We start from the raw sequence: 15,339 nt of genomic DNA on the forward strand, positions 1-15,339 counted from the left end.
TATTTTTAGCATCTAGATGTCGTGACTATCTAGATGACGTATTTTGGAGAGCTAGATGAGATTGTTGAAGCAAACAACAAAGATTGTCCTGGACCTCACGGTTTTAAACATATGTCTGTTAGAGAGAAATTTCCACTCTTATAATGAATGTTTTGTTCCCCTCTATAACCAATGTGGGATCTCACAATCTACTTCCTTTAGGGACTCAACATTCTCGCTGACACACTGCCCAATAATTGATTCATATATCATTTGTAACAGTTCAAACCCACCGCTAACTGATATTGTCTGTTTTGGCCCTCCGCCTCAATGTTTTAAGAGGTTTCCACACTCTTATAAACAATGCTTCGACGTGGGATCTCTCAGTAATTATGTACATCGTAACGGAAATAGCTTACCTATTAACATCACGGATTATGTAACATTGTAGCTTTATATGAATCAATCGACCGAATAATTTGGTTGACTTATGTTGACTCATTTTCACAATTTAGATTATAATTTAATTGCATGATTGAATTAATTAGATATAAAATTTAAAAAAATAAAATTGGGGTTTAAAAGAGGGGGAAGCTTGACAACTACGCTGCTTTTTCTTTGGAGCCGCCATTAAAACCATACATTAATCATTCTCCAGAATCCTTCCTTCTGCAATCTCTCTCCAATGTCGCGCACGAAAATGGAGAAGAAGCTTCGTACGGCGAAGAAGGCGTGGAAGAAACTAACCAACACATTACGATTCAAATTCCACGCGCTCAAAATCTCCAGATCCATCAATATAGCCACGCGCCGCCTCAACTCCGTCGTTCAACGCTCCCTCAGCCTTCTATTTCCCTCCAAATTTCGCCGCCGTCTTCTCCGCCGTAAGTCCTCTCCTTCTTCATATTACCGTCGCGATCAGAATCAATATCTCCAACAATACGATGAACACGTTCAAAATCCAAACAATTTCGCGCCAATCCACATCGATGAGCTCTTCGCGGATCCGGCAGCGCCGATTGCAGAGACGAGCAGAGGAAAAGAAGTAATGGAAGAGGAGAAGGAGACGAGTGTTAACAGCATTGAAGATGCTTGGAAAATCGTGGTGGCTTCATCGCCGCATCTACGGCCGGTGGATGAACGAGCAGAGGAGTTCATAAGGAAATTCCGGGAAGAGATTATTCTTGAGAAGGAGAAATCGCTTCTCGAATTTCAACAGATGTTGGCCCGCAGTGCTTGATTATTGTTGAATTCGTTCATACATGTTCATAATTATGAGTGCATATGGATCTTGATTTCGTTATTGAATTGGTGATTTGTTGGAAAGTACTTTTTCAGAGTGTGGTTTGAATGTATCGTAGAAGATGCTGGAGGGGATGCTAATTTACTTTACTATGATGTGATTGTGGCTTGATGTTTGCTTTGTGATATTCTCCAAATTTTGATGGAGAAATTCTGATCTATATCATTACGATTTTGTATAAAATTTGATATAACATCATAAATATTTCTATTATATAGTTTGTTTAGCCGAAGAGAATAATTTTCAAAACTCATGGACCGCCCAACTTATGAGTTTTGAAAAGACTCAGTTCATTCATTCACTTGCTCATGAACTTGAACTAGTTGTTTCCTAATTGTTTCCGCCGAAAGACGCTTAGTTAGAAGCGACAAAGGGGATGTTGTTGTAGAAGCTTTGCCCCTTTTTTACGGAGATCATTATGAACTGAATAAATGACTCGATTCTCCCGAAACACAAATCAAAAAACTTATTGATTATATGCATGCAAGTAGTAACAATGTACTAACAAAATTATATTTCGTTTACAAGCATATACGAACCAGTAAATTTGGTATAGTATATTTAATCGTATACACAACCTAATATACATGTTGATAATAGATAAAATTGAAATAATAATAAAAATGAAAATTAGATTTAAATTTTTTATTATTATTTCTGCAACAGTCTCCTTTATCTGTTATTTTAATTAAGGTAAAGATGGCATAACCTCTTTACTTACATCGTTTGATGTCATATGCTGGATGCGAGGGCATAGTGCATTATTTTGAGACAGAGAGGCAAAGAATAAGGCTTTACTTACAATGCCAACTTGTAATATACCGAATTAGTTGGAGTTTGAGCAAGCCAAGAATAACAAACAATGATAATAGTACACTTATGAAATAGAATATAATTGTTTTGACCTTTTGGTCGATATTGTATCCTTGGAATATAATTTTTCCAAATTCTAATTAGAAATTCAAATAGCTATTTTTAAAAAATAAAAAATAAAAAAAAATAAGCCTATAAATATCATTTCCACCTTTTAACTCTTCTTACATACTTTTAAAAAAAGCTTGTTCTTTGATGTGTTTTGAACCCTTTTTCTAAAGAATGACATTTGAACTTTTCCACTACCGACACGTGAACCGACCCATTATACGTTGGACAACCTCAAATCTTCACAATCACAACTTTATGTTTTGAAAGCTCAGATGAGAGGTTCCATTGATGATCATTGAAAACTAAAACTAAACATTTACAATACAAGTAGGCTAAGTTAGTTTAGAAAATCCTTCATAGGATCATCATGATGTACCTTCTTCATCCTATATGCCTCCATGTCCTCCGCAGTTACCTGCACACGAGGGCGCAGCGCATTGTTTTGTACCCGAACGAAGAATAAACCTAAACTTGCTATTTAAATTTTGCAAAGGAACCTATTGATCAAAGCAAGAGAAAGTAATATACCTCATCATTCCATCTCACATTGTATTTACGCTTTCTTTCATCCCTCTCCTCCTTCCTTCTTTCATCCTCCTGGCGAAATAGGTAATCCCAAGTAAGAAACAAGTAAAATGCGGTGGGAAAAAGGATGATAACACGAGATATTGCAGGAAGAGGGTGTTAAAATTCATACCTTCTTGAGAGCTTCATTAAGTTTCTTCTGGTCGAGGACAAGATCATCGGGTACTTCACTTCCCCAAGTAGCTAGCCTTTTCTCTTCAGCTGGGGCTGGTGTATCTGTGGTGATGTCAAAAGATCATTCAGGAGTTCAATTGAACAATTTTCTACCTTAATACAATGAAGAATTGAGGATGCCAAGCATTTGATAGCTAACCGATGATAAATTTACATATTCTAAAATAAAATTATATCCATGCAAGCACTATGTTACGGAAAGAAAGCTTGAATCACATGCATTCGGTTGAAAGCCAAGAATGAGGTTTATCACATTCAGGAAGACATTCCAGGTTCAATTTTTAAAAAGCTACAAAACGGATTCCGAGTACTAACCTTCAGAAGTTGCTTTACGAGCAATATTAGACTTCATTAAGTCCGCTGCTGCCTCAGCAGCCTCAATTCCAGCAGCCCCAGTGCAATAACTGTTACGGATGGTCTGCTTACAGCATTTATAGCCCCACTGGTGATCCTTCCACCATGAGCCCCAAACACTCGTGTGGTTATTAATAAAAACATCTTCTTCATATTTACTTTTGGGAAGAGCCATCTCCTTCAAGGAGGAAAAAAAGGAATCAGAAGAAAGCAAACATACTTGACAATCAACTCGTGTCATGATGCATTAGCTAGACAATTCTTAGTCCAAACTTTTAATTTGAGATTGAGCGGAAAGCACTACAATTACATTTGTTTTAAAAAGGTAGAACCATAATGCCTCGATGGTAGAATACAGCTAATCATGAATTTTTTGAAATTATAACAGGCATTTTCTTATCCACTCAACTCAGTTATTGTCATATTAATCTCAGCAGAAGTAACGAAATAGACAAGTGTCATGAAGGATATTATTGTAAAACAAAACCAGATAATAACTCAAAATCGATTAAAAATGCTTCGTGTTAATGATGTAACACTCTGTTAAGGAAAATAAAAGGGATGAGTTCAGATAAATTTAATACCAGGCCTTTAACAATTCTGCCAGTGCGGTCGTATTCAACTTGTCTCTCACTCTGTCCAAGTAAAAGTTCTCGAGGCAGCTTTTCTTCATCAGCAGCATTGCCATACTTCTCCATGATAGCATCCTTCGTATGTGACTTCAACTTCTCTTTGATAACCTTGTAGTTCTTATAAAGAAGTTCAGCTTGGGATGGAGCAGCTTGTAGATGGATATCTTGACCTTTGTCAAATGCTTCCCAAGCATGCACATTGAGTTGCTTGAAATCCAAAGCTTGCCCACTTACTCTATTTTGGTTATCGCCCTATTATGACAAAAATACATCAACAATTTAGATCTGTACTAACTTATAACTATTACTTTGTTAAATTTGGGAGTATATAAAAATTCCACGATCCCATTTCTGATACATACCACATAAAATTTTTCATTTGGATCAGCATCAGGAAGAGGATCTTCACGCATGGACCGAGTTTTCGGATCATAATAAGCAGAATTGACATCAAGATTTAAAAGATATTTTGCTGTATCCTCCCGAATACGCAAGTTCCTAATATGGGAAGAAATAATTAATACAGCATTGAGGCGCTCTAGAAAAGAGCTAAGCAGGGAGAGACATAAAAGGATAAACAAATATAAATTACGTGACATACCTTACAGTTCCCGTGCTTCCACCACCTGTCGTGCGAACACGCTTCTCAACTTTTGCGAAGTCCATTTGTTTGCTTTCATCAACCTTTGCCTCATCAACCTTCAAATCATCTTCATCCTCATCTTCATCACTAATTTCAGCATCCTCATTCTGCTTATTATTTTTCTCTTCCAATTTTTTAAGCTGTTGTTCTTTCAAAAAATTTCTCCTTGCTTCATCTCTAGCCTCATACCTCTCAATGACACGAGCATAGGTTGCTGGATCATAGCCATTCCAACGATCCCTTTTCCCGTCATAATCTAGTTCAAATGTCTCAATCTTCTCATCTGGTGCTATGTGCATATTTGTCCATTTTGCTCCAATCTTTCGGGGTCTTTCCATGCATGATTTAGCATCATGTGTCAATGCTCCACAACTGGATGGCCAATAAAATTTGAAAGATGCACAATAAAATTAAAACATACACTTCAAGTAAATCATAAAAAAAATTTAAATTTTAAATTTTAAAAAAATAAAAATAAAAATAAAAACTATATTAAATAATATTGGAAAGTGGTACAAACCATAGGTTAGGAAAATTAGTATAAAAAGGGAATTTCCATATATCTCCAAACCTGAACCAAGTTAGGAGAATAGTTCCAAACCTATAATATATTTAGATTTGGCATATTTATACAGTAACAAAAGAAAGAATATAAAATGTGGGGAAATCATAGTTCCATAACTACGATTGGTACTTTTTTTCACAGCAAAATATTAAGAAAGAGTATAAAATTCCGATTCAATATCCCCTTGTATATTTCTTTTATATGAAAAACTATTAGTTATAAATTTAGGTAAGAACAAGAAATAGGTTGAGGAATATACATAATGGTGAACAATGAGGCATTCATCTGACTTACTTTTCACATGCACCCTTCCTGTACTTGTCTGCCTGATGTATTTTTGCACCTCTATCGTACCAGGATTTTGTATAATTCGGATCTGATTTCCATTTCCTTTGATGTTTTAAACTCTGAAATAGATTCAAAATAAATTCAATCATCATGATTCACGAACAACCAACATAAAATCTAGAAAGATGGGGTGAGAGAGAAACTCACTGGCCTCTCAGCATTAAGATACCAAGGTGCAGAGGACATATATTGGGGAATGTGAGGGTTGATTTCTTTCCCATCTTCATCGACCTCAGCTGGCGCAAGCCCTGCCTTACGTGCTTCCTCTAATTCAAGTTGTTTGCGATGATCCTCCCTAGATTTGAAAGCAACTGCAATACCGATGAGAGAGTTTATCAAAACAGTGTTCTATAAAAAAAGTAGGAGTACATCAATCAAGACAATATTTTATAATGAAGTAGTAGCAGTTTCCGTTCTAACTTAATAAGCTAGAATCTCCGTTCGTTCAACAATGCACAACTCACAAAAAAAAAAAATAAGACTGCATCCATAATTCCACCAAGACTTCTTTATTAGGTAAAATTATTGCATTCGAAATAATACCTGATGCAGTAGCCATCTTCAGCAGAAACAGAACGGATGTTCAAGAGTAACGTGGAAGTTATTGTGAACCCTAACCAAATAAGACAGAAGATCAGTGATATAGCCGTGGAAATAGATATAGCTAAACAATACACAGAAACTTAATCTTCCAAGAGAATTCACGCATGAAAATGTGAAAGCTTCTTGAATTTGACTATGGCTTACAATCCGATCGGCATATAAACTAACCTTAGAAGCTTATTTGATTATGACAATCAAACCAATTATGAAGGATTAACCTAAACAGTCCATTATCGACAATCCTCTAAAATCAATACGCAACGAAACTGATCGACCTCGATTTGAAACATAATCGTTCAACAATTTTGCAGACGTCGCAGAGATTGGAATCGAAAAAAGTACCTGAAATTGAAAGATGGAGAAGAACGAACGGGAGGGACCGAAAGTGGAACACAGCCCGACGGGGGAGGGAACCGGGTCGGTAACAAAAACGGAGGGAAACCTGGCGAGTGGCGGGAGAGAGAGTATAAAATAGAGAGTATAATGTGGGACTTTCATCATCCAACAATATAAACTTTTATGAAAGATTTCTGACCATTATTTCAAATAATGCTCCGAATATAAATACGGTATAAATTATATAATATGTTTTCAAATATTTTTAAATTTAGGTCCAACCTGTAATACTTTTGTTTTTTTTTTTTTCCAAATAATTTTTAAAAAAAATTAAAATTTTCTATTTATGCCTTTCTCATTTTTGTTATCTAAATTTTAAAATATAATAGAAAAATGGAAAAGTTAAATTTATTTTATTTATTTATTTATTACATTTTATAATATTAACACCCGAATTATCCCTTTTTATAATTTGTAATTAAAAAAACCCTAAAATTATCCTATTACGAGTCATTGACCGTAGACTAATGCGCAATAGTTGGCAAAAGACATATTTTCGTTTCCTAATATACCCTTAAATCCTTATCTAATTTACAGTTCACGCCATTTTTGGACTGCGGCGGTTCTGTAAAATTAAAATGCAGGGTCATTTAGCGACCCACCAGCTTTAACGAACACGCTGTACCAAAACTCCATACTATCGTTCATGCTAGAGCTATTGTCGTAATAACACCCAAATTCCATAGAGTCCATGGCTCTGAACAGCGACTGAACCTGTTCTTCATCATTGAACGCCGACGACTTGAACATTGGCCCAGTCGACGCCTCCTCTGCCCAAACCCCGCCAACTGTTTGATGAAATGCCTCAAAGATTTCAATGCGTTGTTCCTTCTCGATTTCGTTGCAGCCGCCCCACACGGCGGCTGGAGAATCAGTCACTGATGAATGATCGAGGGAAGAAGATGGAAATTCGTATTGGTTAGAGGAATTCAGCTTCTGGGGTGGTTTGGATTTGGGTTCAACAATGGCAGAATCGTTGCTCTGTTTCTTCATTGCTCGTTTTTTCAAGTGGGTGTGCCAAAAGTTCTTGATTTCGTTATCGGTTCGTCCCGTTCTTCATTGCTCGTTTTTTCAAGTGGGTGTGCCAAAAGTTCTTGATTTCGTTATCGGTTCGTCCCGATAGCTGGGCTGCGATGGCCGACCACCTGAATGTATCAACCATCAAAATCGTCTCAAAATCATTCTGTGCTGATAATTTTAATGGCGTTTTTCAGTTGATGTACCTATTCCCAAGCTTTTCATGGAGGATTCTGTGCTGATAATTTTAATGGCGTTTTTCAGTTGATGTACCTATTCCCAAGCTTTTCATGGAGGTAAAGAATGGTGTTCTGTTCCTCTTGGGTGAAATTTCCCCTCTTAATATCCGGTCTCAAGTAGTTTATCCATCGAAGTCTGCAACTCTTCCCACATCGTAAAAGGCCTAACAAAACCGAAGAAATACACAGAGATCAAAACAAAGAAATTGTAACCGTCTAAATACACATATTCTCATTTCAATTTTGAACTTCCCCTCAAACCTATAATAAGCACAGATACGGTTTTCTTTAGACTCAAGAAAATACTCAGAGATCAAAACAAAGAAACTGTAATTGCCCTTTCCATTTCGAGCTTCCCCTCAAGTCCACCAAATATTATCATTTTTTTAATTTCCCTCAAAATTTTAAAAACGCATTTTTTAGAACATAGTGTTCTGACACACCGCCAATGTCTGGCTCAGCTCTGATACTATTTGTAACCGTCCAAGTTCACTGCTAACAAGTCTGCTAGGGAGAGGTTTCCACATTCTTGTAAGCAATGCTTCGTTTCTCTCTCAAATCGAGGTGGGATCTCACAAAAACCAACCATTTGATCATCGAAACTCAGTTTCGGGAAGAACTTACCGGCAAGCTTAGGAAGGGCACGCCAGTTGGCATGGCCGTGTTTTTGGATGAAAGAGATCAAAATTTGATCTTCTTCAGCTGCCCATGGCCCCTTTTTCAGTCCTGTTTTCTGGCAGCAAGGAACTCTCACCATTGTTTTTCAATGCCACTATGTTTTCCTGCGTAAATCAGCTCGTGAGTGAATATATATATATATATCTGGGAAAAAGAAAGCAAAGCCTGTTGTAAATATTTTAATTATATTTTATCAAATCTCTGGAAATTAACCCTCCTTTAATAACAATAATATTATTAAATATAAAGGGAAAATTTTATTAAATAAATAAATAAATAATAATTTGTGACCAGTTAAACAATATATAAGTTCGTTAAAAAGCATGTGGTTAAATTATATACAATATGTGACCTAAGTTCTCGAGAAATTATGTATTTTAAACTTTAGTAGGTAAATTTAATAGAATTAAAAAAAACATTGTGGGATATTTATTTATTTATTTATTATTATTATTATTATTATTTTACTATACAGATAAAATGAGGTGACTTTGAAAGTTAGAAAGTTGACCTAGATTTAAATAATTAGATTAAAGTTTTTAAGGTGTGAACATTTTTTTTTTTATTATTTTAGAAATATTTTTGTGAAGACCAACCCCAGCTAAATATTATCTGTTTTGTCTAATTACATATCACTGTTAGTCTTCCATGGGGTTAGCATCCTCGCTGGCTCACCACCTCGTCTCCAACCAATGTGAAATATCACAATCTACCGTTCTTGAAGCCCAACGTCATTGTTGGCACACCACCCATACTTGGCTCTGATGCCCAACAGCTCAAGTTCATCACTAGCAGATAATTGTTCACTTTAGCCTATTACGTATCACCGTCAGTTTCAAGATTTAAAAACAAATATGTTAGGAGGAGATTTTCACACCTTATAAAAAATGTTTTATTTCCCTCCCAACCTTTTATGTTATGATTATTCATTAAATTATTTTTGGAAATATTTGCTTACAAATAATATTATTATAAAAAATAGAATATTTCATTTTTTTAGAAGAGCTAGAAAATCTATTGTTTTGACTAAACAAAAAATATAATATATTGCATGAAATAATCAAATGCTAATTGAATCTGCGCGTTGAATTACGTAGTGAGCTCTTCAATTAATTAAATAATGGTCAAAACTTTATATTATAAATACATCTTAATTACTTTATATTATAAATAATATTTGCAGTTATTTTTGTTTCAAAACTAATATTTACATCTATTATTATTATTTTATAAATAAAATTAATTTATACTCTTTTGTAAAAGGTACAAGATAAAACTCTAAATTAATAAATTTATTAATTAAAATTTGAAGTAATTTAAAATGAATTAGGCAAATAATTTGACATTAATATAGCTCAAATTAATAAATCCAAGGTCAAAACCGAGTACTTTTACCATTTATATGTTCACACCAGCAAGATTAATTAATTAATTTATTTATTTATTTTGATATATACATTGTCTTATCTTAATTTTTTTATTCTAAAAACTTCAACTACATTTTTATAAATAATCTAAAATATAAATTATTGCACCCATTACAGATAACGACAAGCTTTAAAATAACTTTTAATTTATATTCCAAAATTTAACAAGTCAAATTATATCAAGTGTGATCCATAATTTAATATTTATTAGGTATTCAATAAAAAAAAATTAATTTTAATATGAGTAAATTTGGAATTAGAAGAATAACTCCAAGGAAGTTGCCAAACTAACATGATTGTTTTAAAATTAATTAAAATTAATTAAAATTAATTAAAATTATCCTTATATGTTATTGATTAATAATTTAAATTATTTTATAATTGATTAATAGTTTATATTTGTTAGTTGATGTATATTATTACTTTATATTGATTGTAATTTAATAAAAAAAATTGATGATATAGTTTTTCATATATAATGTAATTTATATTGATTTAATTTTTATTTTATAAAATTTATATTTTTCTGTGTTTTTTTTTTTTTTCGAAGCTTTTAAAATTATATAGGCTCGTTTAACATAAATGAAAAAAGAAAAAAAAATGATTTAATTGAAAGTTGTATTAATTTTAAAAAATAAAAACAGGATACATTTGGAAAATGTTGGGCCTTCGTGTTCTTACTTCTGTCTTCAATCTCCAGTTTCTACGAAGTAGAGAATTTTGAAACAAGAAGCCTTCGTGTTCTTACTTCTGTCTTCAATCTCCAGTTTCTACGAAGTAGAGAATTTTGAAACAAGAAAAAACAGGGGTAAGATTCCACATGCTTGATGCTTATATCAATGTATGAATTGTACTTCTGGATTCAAGTTTGTTTTGCTTATCTAGTTTGATTGTTGATTGGAATAATTTCTGTGGCTGTTCGATATGATTCAAGTTTGTTTTGCTTATCTAGTTTGATTGTTGATTGGAATAATTTCTGTGGCTGTTCGATATGTTTCGAGTAACTAAGTAGGATTTCTTTCTTTGATTATTTAATCTCCATTTTGCGAGCATTTTTCGTCGATTACGATTGGAGCTATTCGCGATCTCGGCTTAGGATCATCGTTCGATTTCCCCTTCTAATAGTAAATCGAACCTTCTACTTGAATATATTATTGTGTGTTTCTTTCGGAAGGTTGTTTCGGATAGCTGGATCAATAACCCTTCTACTTGAATATATTATTGTGTGTTTCTTTCGGAAGGTTGTTTCGGATAGCTGGATCAATAACAAATAAGTTGAATATAATTCTTCTATTTTAATACTTACAAATATTTTCTTCTTTGATTTCGTTGGATACTGGATTGCAATCTCCTCTTTAGTGCATCATTATTGAAGTCGCTAATGAACAATGATTTTGATCTTGTTGTTTATCTTCTGTTGCCGGAAGAACATTCAGCCAGAAAAGGAAAACGTTCAAAGAAATAAATGAAAATGAAAATTACTGTAGGCTACATTAATTTGGGATGTAGGAGATACAATGAGATACTCAACTCTTAAGACTGGACCTGAAAGCACAGTGCTCTTAATGGTTCATTTTCCCTATATTTTAAAGATTAGGAGTTTGTTCTTTATGGACTGTGATTCGAGTTCTGGAGAAAATTTTTAATCTGTAAGTTATTCAGTGGCTGACAGAGCCCCAGCTACAATCTGTGGAAGATTAATAGTTTATGACATTTGGCTAAAAATCAGAGTAATGCTTCATCTGAAATTGGTGTTGCTGAGCATATACCTGGAACTTCAGCGAAAGATGGTTCACCGATATGTGAATTTTAAGATTGATGAAAAGAAAAAGGCCCAGATGGGATTTTCGATGATTTCACTTCTTCATTGCCTGAGAGTGATTGTAGATCTGCAGTTCATGATTATCACTGCCTGGTTTATTTCATTCTTTCAAACAGTTTTTTCCTTGTTAGTACAGTCAGTTCATGATTATCACTGCCTGGTTTATTTCATTCTTTCAAACAGTTTTTTCCTTGTTAGTACAGTAATTCGATTTGTAATTTAGCAGTTTCAACCTCTTACTATTTGATTGAACGAGTTCAGTTCCTTATGTTTGATTCTGCTTTAGTTTAATGTTCAACTATTTCATTAAATAGCAAGCATCTTTCTTTATGTGTTGAATCTCAGGTGTTATTTCTAGCTTAGCTAGCATGAATCGAAAACATGGAGCTGTAACATTTCTTATGTGTTTGGTTGACTTTCTTTCTGATGTTGTTTCATGAAATTGTGTACAATCAAACTTTATCTATGCCATTGTTTCTTTAACAAGAGGGATTTTAGAAGTTTATACAAAGGGTTGTTTTATACCTATCTGAGATTAGTATTAGTTTGTTATCAATTTGCTTCACTTGATTTGTCCGGTTGATGTTATAGCATTATCAGTTGTTTCAGTTCACGTCATCTGCTTTGCTGTAGTACCAAACATCTATATCATGGCCGTGATTGTCTGAAGTTTTCACACTTGATTTCTTCTATTTTCTGAACACTAGCAAGCACATTGAATGTTTTATAATGTCATTCTAGTTTTTCAGGCAAAGGAAATGAAGTAAGGTATGCAACTGTCTAAAATAATCTCGCTCAAGATGATTAATTGAGCGTAAAGCTCTCTTGAAGAACTCGTAGGAAACATTTATTTGATGTTTACAGAAAATAGAGGACGAGTACAACTAACGAACATGAAATTAAAAATTACCCTACTATTCCCTACATCAGTGATCCACTTCAGTTCTTATGACTTGTTATAGTTAACACTTTTTGCAGGTCTCCTTCTAAAGGGAGTCCCACATTGACTAATTAAGGAATTAATCATGGGTTTATAAGTAAGGAATACAACATCCATTACGAGATCCAGACAACTGACCCAACTGAGAAGAATCTTGAAGTCCTTAGAGATCATGCAATCTGATTCTAAGCATTACACTTGGATTTGTACGAATTTCCCGTAAGGAATTCTTAGAGTTCTAATCTACTGCATAATGACTGTGCCTTGTTAACTAAAAATATTTCTGTATATTTGATTAGGGGCTCGTGACTTTGATAACCACTGCAGCAGCAGGAGGGTAACTTGAGCTTCCTCACTGTCGTTATGCTTCTAAGGTGAAGTTGTAAACTTGACTTAAACTACTTGCTCAATCTATAATATGAACAACTAGATCTTCTGTTTATGTTTCTCGCTCTTAGATTTAGTCAATCGATTCTAATACCTAAAGTCTCCAGCTGAATTTCTAGACACAATTGTTCAGTACAAGTGGTAAAGAATTTAGAACTTTTTACTGCTCCGAAGTGTGAAAGGACTTCCTTAATTTCTGTTTGCACAAAAATTGTTAGAAACCACGAATCTCCGTGATAGTATGATATTGTCCACTTTGAGTATAAACTCTGCTTTTGGTTTCCCTAAAAGTCATCGTACCAATGAAGATAGTGTTCCTTACTTATAAACTCATGATTTTCCTCTTAATGAGCCAATGTGAGACTACTCTTTTCAATAATTCGTAACATAAATCTCACAAAGTCAACAAACCTTATCCAATCAATAGAATGCAACCACACTACAAGGTCCATCTTTTTTCGGTTACGATGAGCAGGGGTCCACAAACTTGCTCAATCGTTTGAAATGATGAGGGTGGATGTGATATCGTTGCTGTTGGATTCTCGAGTAGTTCTCACTTCTCCTTATAGATTAGAGATGAAAGAAACATTAGAAATGAGCTGATACATTATATTGATAACAGGAAAGGCAAAGGACGGATAAGAAATCCATGCTAATAAGGGAGGGTTTTGGAGGAAAGGAGAACAACCAACCACTTATCGATGAGGGCCTTATCAAAAATAGATTATGAATCTGATAGCATCACCATAAGTTTTCTGATACCTGACTGTGAAGCAAGAAAAGGAAAAAATCTGTCCAATGGTCCCATGAAGAAAAGAAAGCAAGAAAACCCCAAAAAATACAAACAAACAGCTTCCCATTTTCCTTAGATATCAGTTTCGAGTAAGTTAATGGGTTTGTCTTGTATCTTACCATCTCCCACTAGTTATCAGTGTGTCAAATAAGAAGCATTACCTCAGAATTTAAGCTAGCCTTTAGGTTTCTCCAAAAGCCAATTCTAAAAAAGAAGCCCCTCAAACACAAGCCTCTCGCAGAAAATCAGGTGGACCCATAAGATTTTTGTTGTGGGCCGTCTCTTATTCCAGGCAATAGGGAGAAAATGAAGGGAAAATCCTGGAGAGGAACGCTGTATTGCGGCTGAAATGCTGTCAGGGAAGTTTTCTAAACACTTCGTTATACAATATGCAATAAATGTGAAGGAAATACGTACCATTGGATACCTTAAATCTTGTACAGGTCCGCACCAGAATGACATAAATGGAGTGATTTTCTGGGAAGTTTGAATACTCCACCCCATTGACCCGACTCTGGGTCCCATTCTGAGAAGTCTTGGCTTATTATATTCCCTCTAGACTTCAAGGGGTCAAAACCAATCATTTAATTCAAATTTAGGTGATTGTTTTATTTGGGGTTTTAAATTTCTTTGAAACTCGGTATATTTTTCTTTAGATCCAAATCTAATCCTTTAAATTGTACATTTTGGATTGGATTAATTCGACCCGTTTCAGTTGTAAATTCATCTAACCGAACTAAAAATTTTTGGGTTGGATTGGAATGATTTGTTTTTAAGATTTATCATTTAATTTCAATATATATTTGAAAAATTATTTTTCAAAAGGGTTAAAAATGAACGATAAAACTTAAAAAATATTAAGAAACTAAATAAAAATAAAATACTATATATATATAATTCTATTGCAAGCATAAATGTATTTTTTTAAAATTAATAATAAATTCAAGTTGATTAACTTCAACCCAATTTAATTTGAGTATAATTCTCGAATTAATCCAATTTATAATATTTGTTATTTATTTAAATAAGTTCATAATTCAACCTAATTTTTATCTCTTTTTTTTAAGTCATTAGATTGTTTGAATACCTCTACTCGTCTCTCCCAAATTTTTAGTTTATGAGAAAAAAATCCAAACTCATTTAATAAATATATTAATTATCTTTGTCAAAATATGACGTAATTAAATTAAAAATATATTTTTTTTATATAGGTTGGAAATACTTATTAAATGAGTTAATAATGTTCCAAATTGTAAATTGAAATTTTGTAACGGGCTTCCGGAAAGAGAGGAACACGTTGAAGATGTAACGCTGTAACCACCTGCCATGAGCAACACGCGTCCGCGTCACTGCATGAAAATGTAGTTTTCTCCGTCTTTCCCAAACGACAACGTTTTGAATAGTAGGTTGAAAACTACATGTCGTCCCGAATCAGTGGACCCACCATTATTTAATCCAATCACGCCACTTTCTGTAGATACTTAAAGAAATTCATGAATTTTCGTACCTTTATTCTGTAGGATATTTTTT

At 33.8% G+C, this 15,339-nt stretch overlaps 2 protein-coding genes, 3 long non-coding RNA genes and 1 pseudogene across 7 annotated transcripts; 3 read left to right on the top strand and 3 right to left on the bottom strand.

Annotated features, from left to right (window-relative positions):
* The first annotated feature begins 580 nt into the window (after positions 1-580).
* Positions 581-1,490, top strand: LOC111474038. Its single transcript, XM_023119299.1, has one exon. It carries the CDS (start codon positions 665-667, stop codon positions 1,217-1,219), a length of 555 nt encoding a protein of 184 aa, XP_022975067.1. The 5' UTR covers positions 581-664; the 3' UTR covers positions 1,220-1,490.
* Positions 1,491-2,272: 782 nt separating this feature from the next.
* On the bottom strand, positions 2,273-6,595 carry LOC111474035 (pre-mRNA-splicing factor SLU7). The gene is made up of 11 exons (XM_023119298.1): positions 6,453-6,595; positions 6,051-6,120; positions 5,655-5,818; positions 5,454-5,566; positions 4,553-4,966; positions 4,314-4,449; positions 3,904-4,203; positions 3,281-3,497; positions 2,904-3,007; positions 2,735-2,803; positions 2,273-2,621 (listed from the first exon to the last, which is right to left on the bottom strand). The coding sequence occupies exons 2-11, from the start codon at positions 6,064-6,066 to the stop codon at positions 2,544-2,546; spliced, it is 1,611 nt and encodes a 536-aa protein (XP_022975066.1). The 5' UTR covers positions 6,067-6,120; positions 6,453-6,595; the 3' UTR covers positions 2,273-2,543.
* A 346-nt stretch (positions 6,596-6,941) lies between these two features.
* Positions 6,942-8,519, bottom strand: LOC111474037 (annotated as a pseudogene).
* A 2,091-nt stretch (positions 8,520-10,610) lies between these two features.
* LOC111474021 lies at positions 10,611-12,735 on the top strand. 2 transcript variants are annotated; one of them, XR_002715842.1, is made up of 3 exons: positions 10,611-10,675; positions 12,431-12,457; positions 12,652-12,735. It is a non-coding gene; the product is annotated as an uncharacterized LOC111474021 (long non-coding RNA). The 2 variants fall into 2 exon arrangements; XR_002715844.1 differs by having other exon boundaries at positions 12,668-12,699.
* On the top strand, positions 12,732-13,836 carry LOC111474019. Of its 2 annotated transcripts, XR_002715840.1 has the most exons (3): positions 12,732-12,835; positions 12,929-13,003; positions 13,639-13,836. It is a non-coding gene; the product is annotated as an uncharacterized LOC111474019 (long non-coding RNA). The 2 variants fall into 2 exon arrangements; XR_002715839.1 differs by lacking the exon at positions 13,639-13,836 and having other exon boundaries at positions 12,929-13,071.
* On the bottom strand, positions 13,082-13,706 carry LOC111474020. Its single transcript, XR_002715841.1, has 2 exons — positions 13,637-13,706; positions 13,082-13,578 (listed from the first exon to the last, which is right to left on the bottom strand). It is a non-coding gene; the product is annotated as an uncharacterized LOC111474020 (long non-coding RNA).
* Positions 13,837-15,339: the final 1,503 nt, after the last annotated feature.

This window comes from Cucurbita maxima, unplaced genomic scaffold (genome assembly GCF_002738345.1).
Source record: "Cucurbita maxima cultivar Rimu unplaced genomic scaffold, Cmax_1.0 Cma_Scf00216, whole genome shotgun sequence".
Classification (NCBI taxonomy): domain Eukaryota; kingdom Viridiplantae; phylum Streptophyta; class Magnoliopsida; order Cucurbitales; family Cucurbitaceae; genus Cucurbita; species Cucurbita maxima.

Excerpts from the sequence above, each read along its gene's own strand:
- LOC111474038 (XM_023119299.1), top strand. The coding sequence starts at position 665 with ATGTCGCGCACGAAAATGGAGAAGAAGCTTCGTACGGCGAAGAAGGCG.
- LOC111474035 (XM_023119298.1), bottom strand. Across the intron at positions 4,204-4,313 it reads CAAATGAAAAATTTTATGTG|GGCGATAACCAAAATAGAGT; the intron begins GTATGTATCAGA and ends TTGTCATAATAG. Across the intron at positions 2,804-2,903 it reads TTAATGAAGCTCTCAAGAAG|GAGGATGAAAGAAGGAAGGA; the intron begins GTATGAATTTTA and ends CTATTTCGCCAG.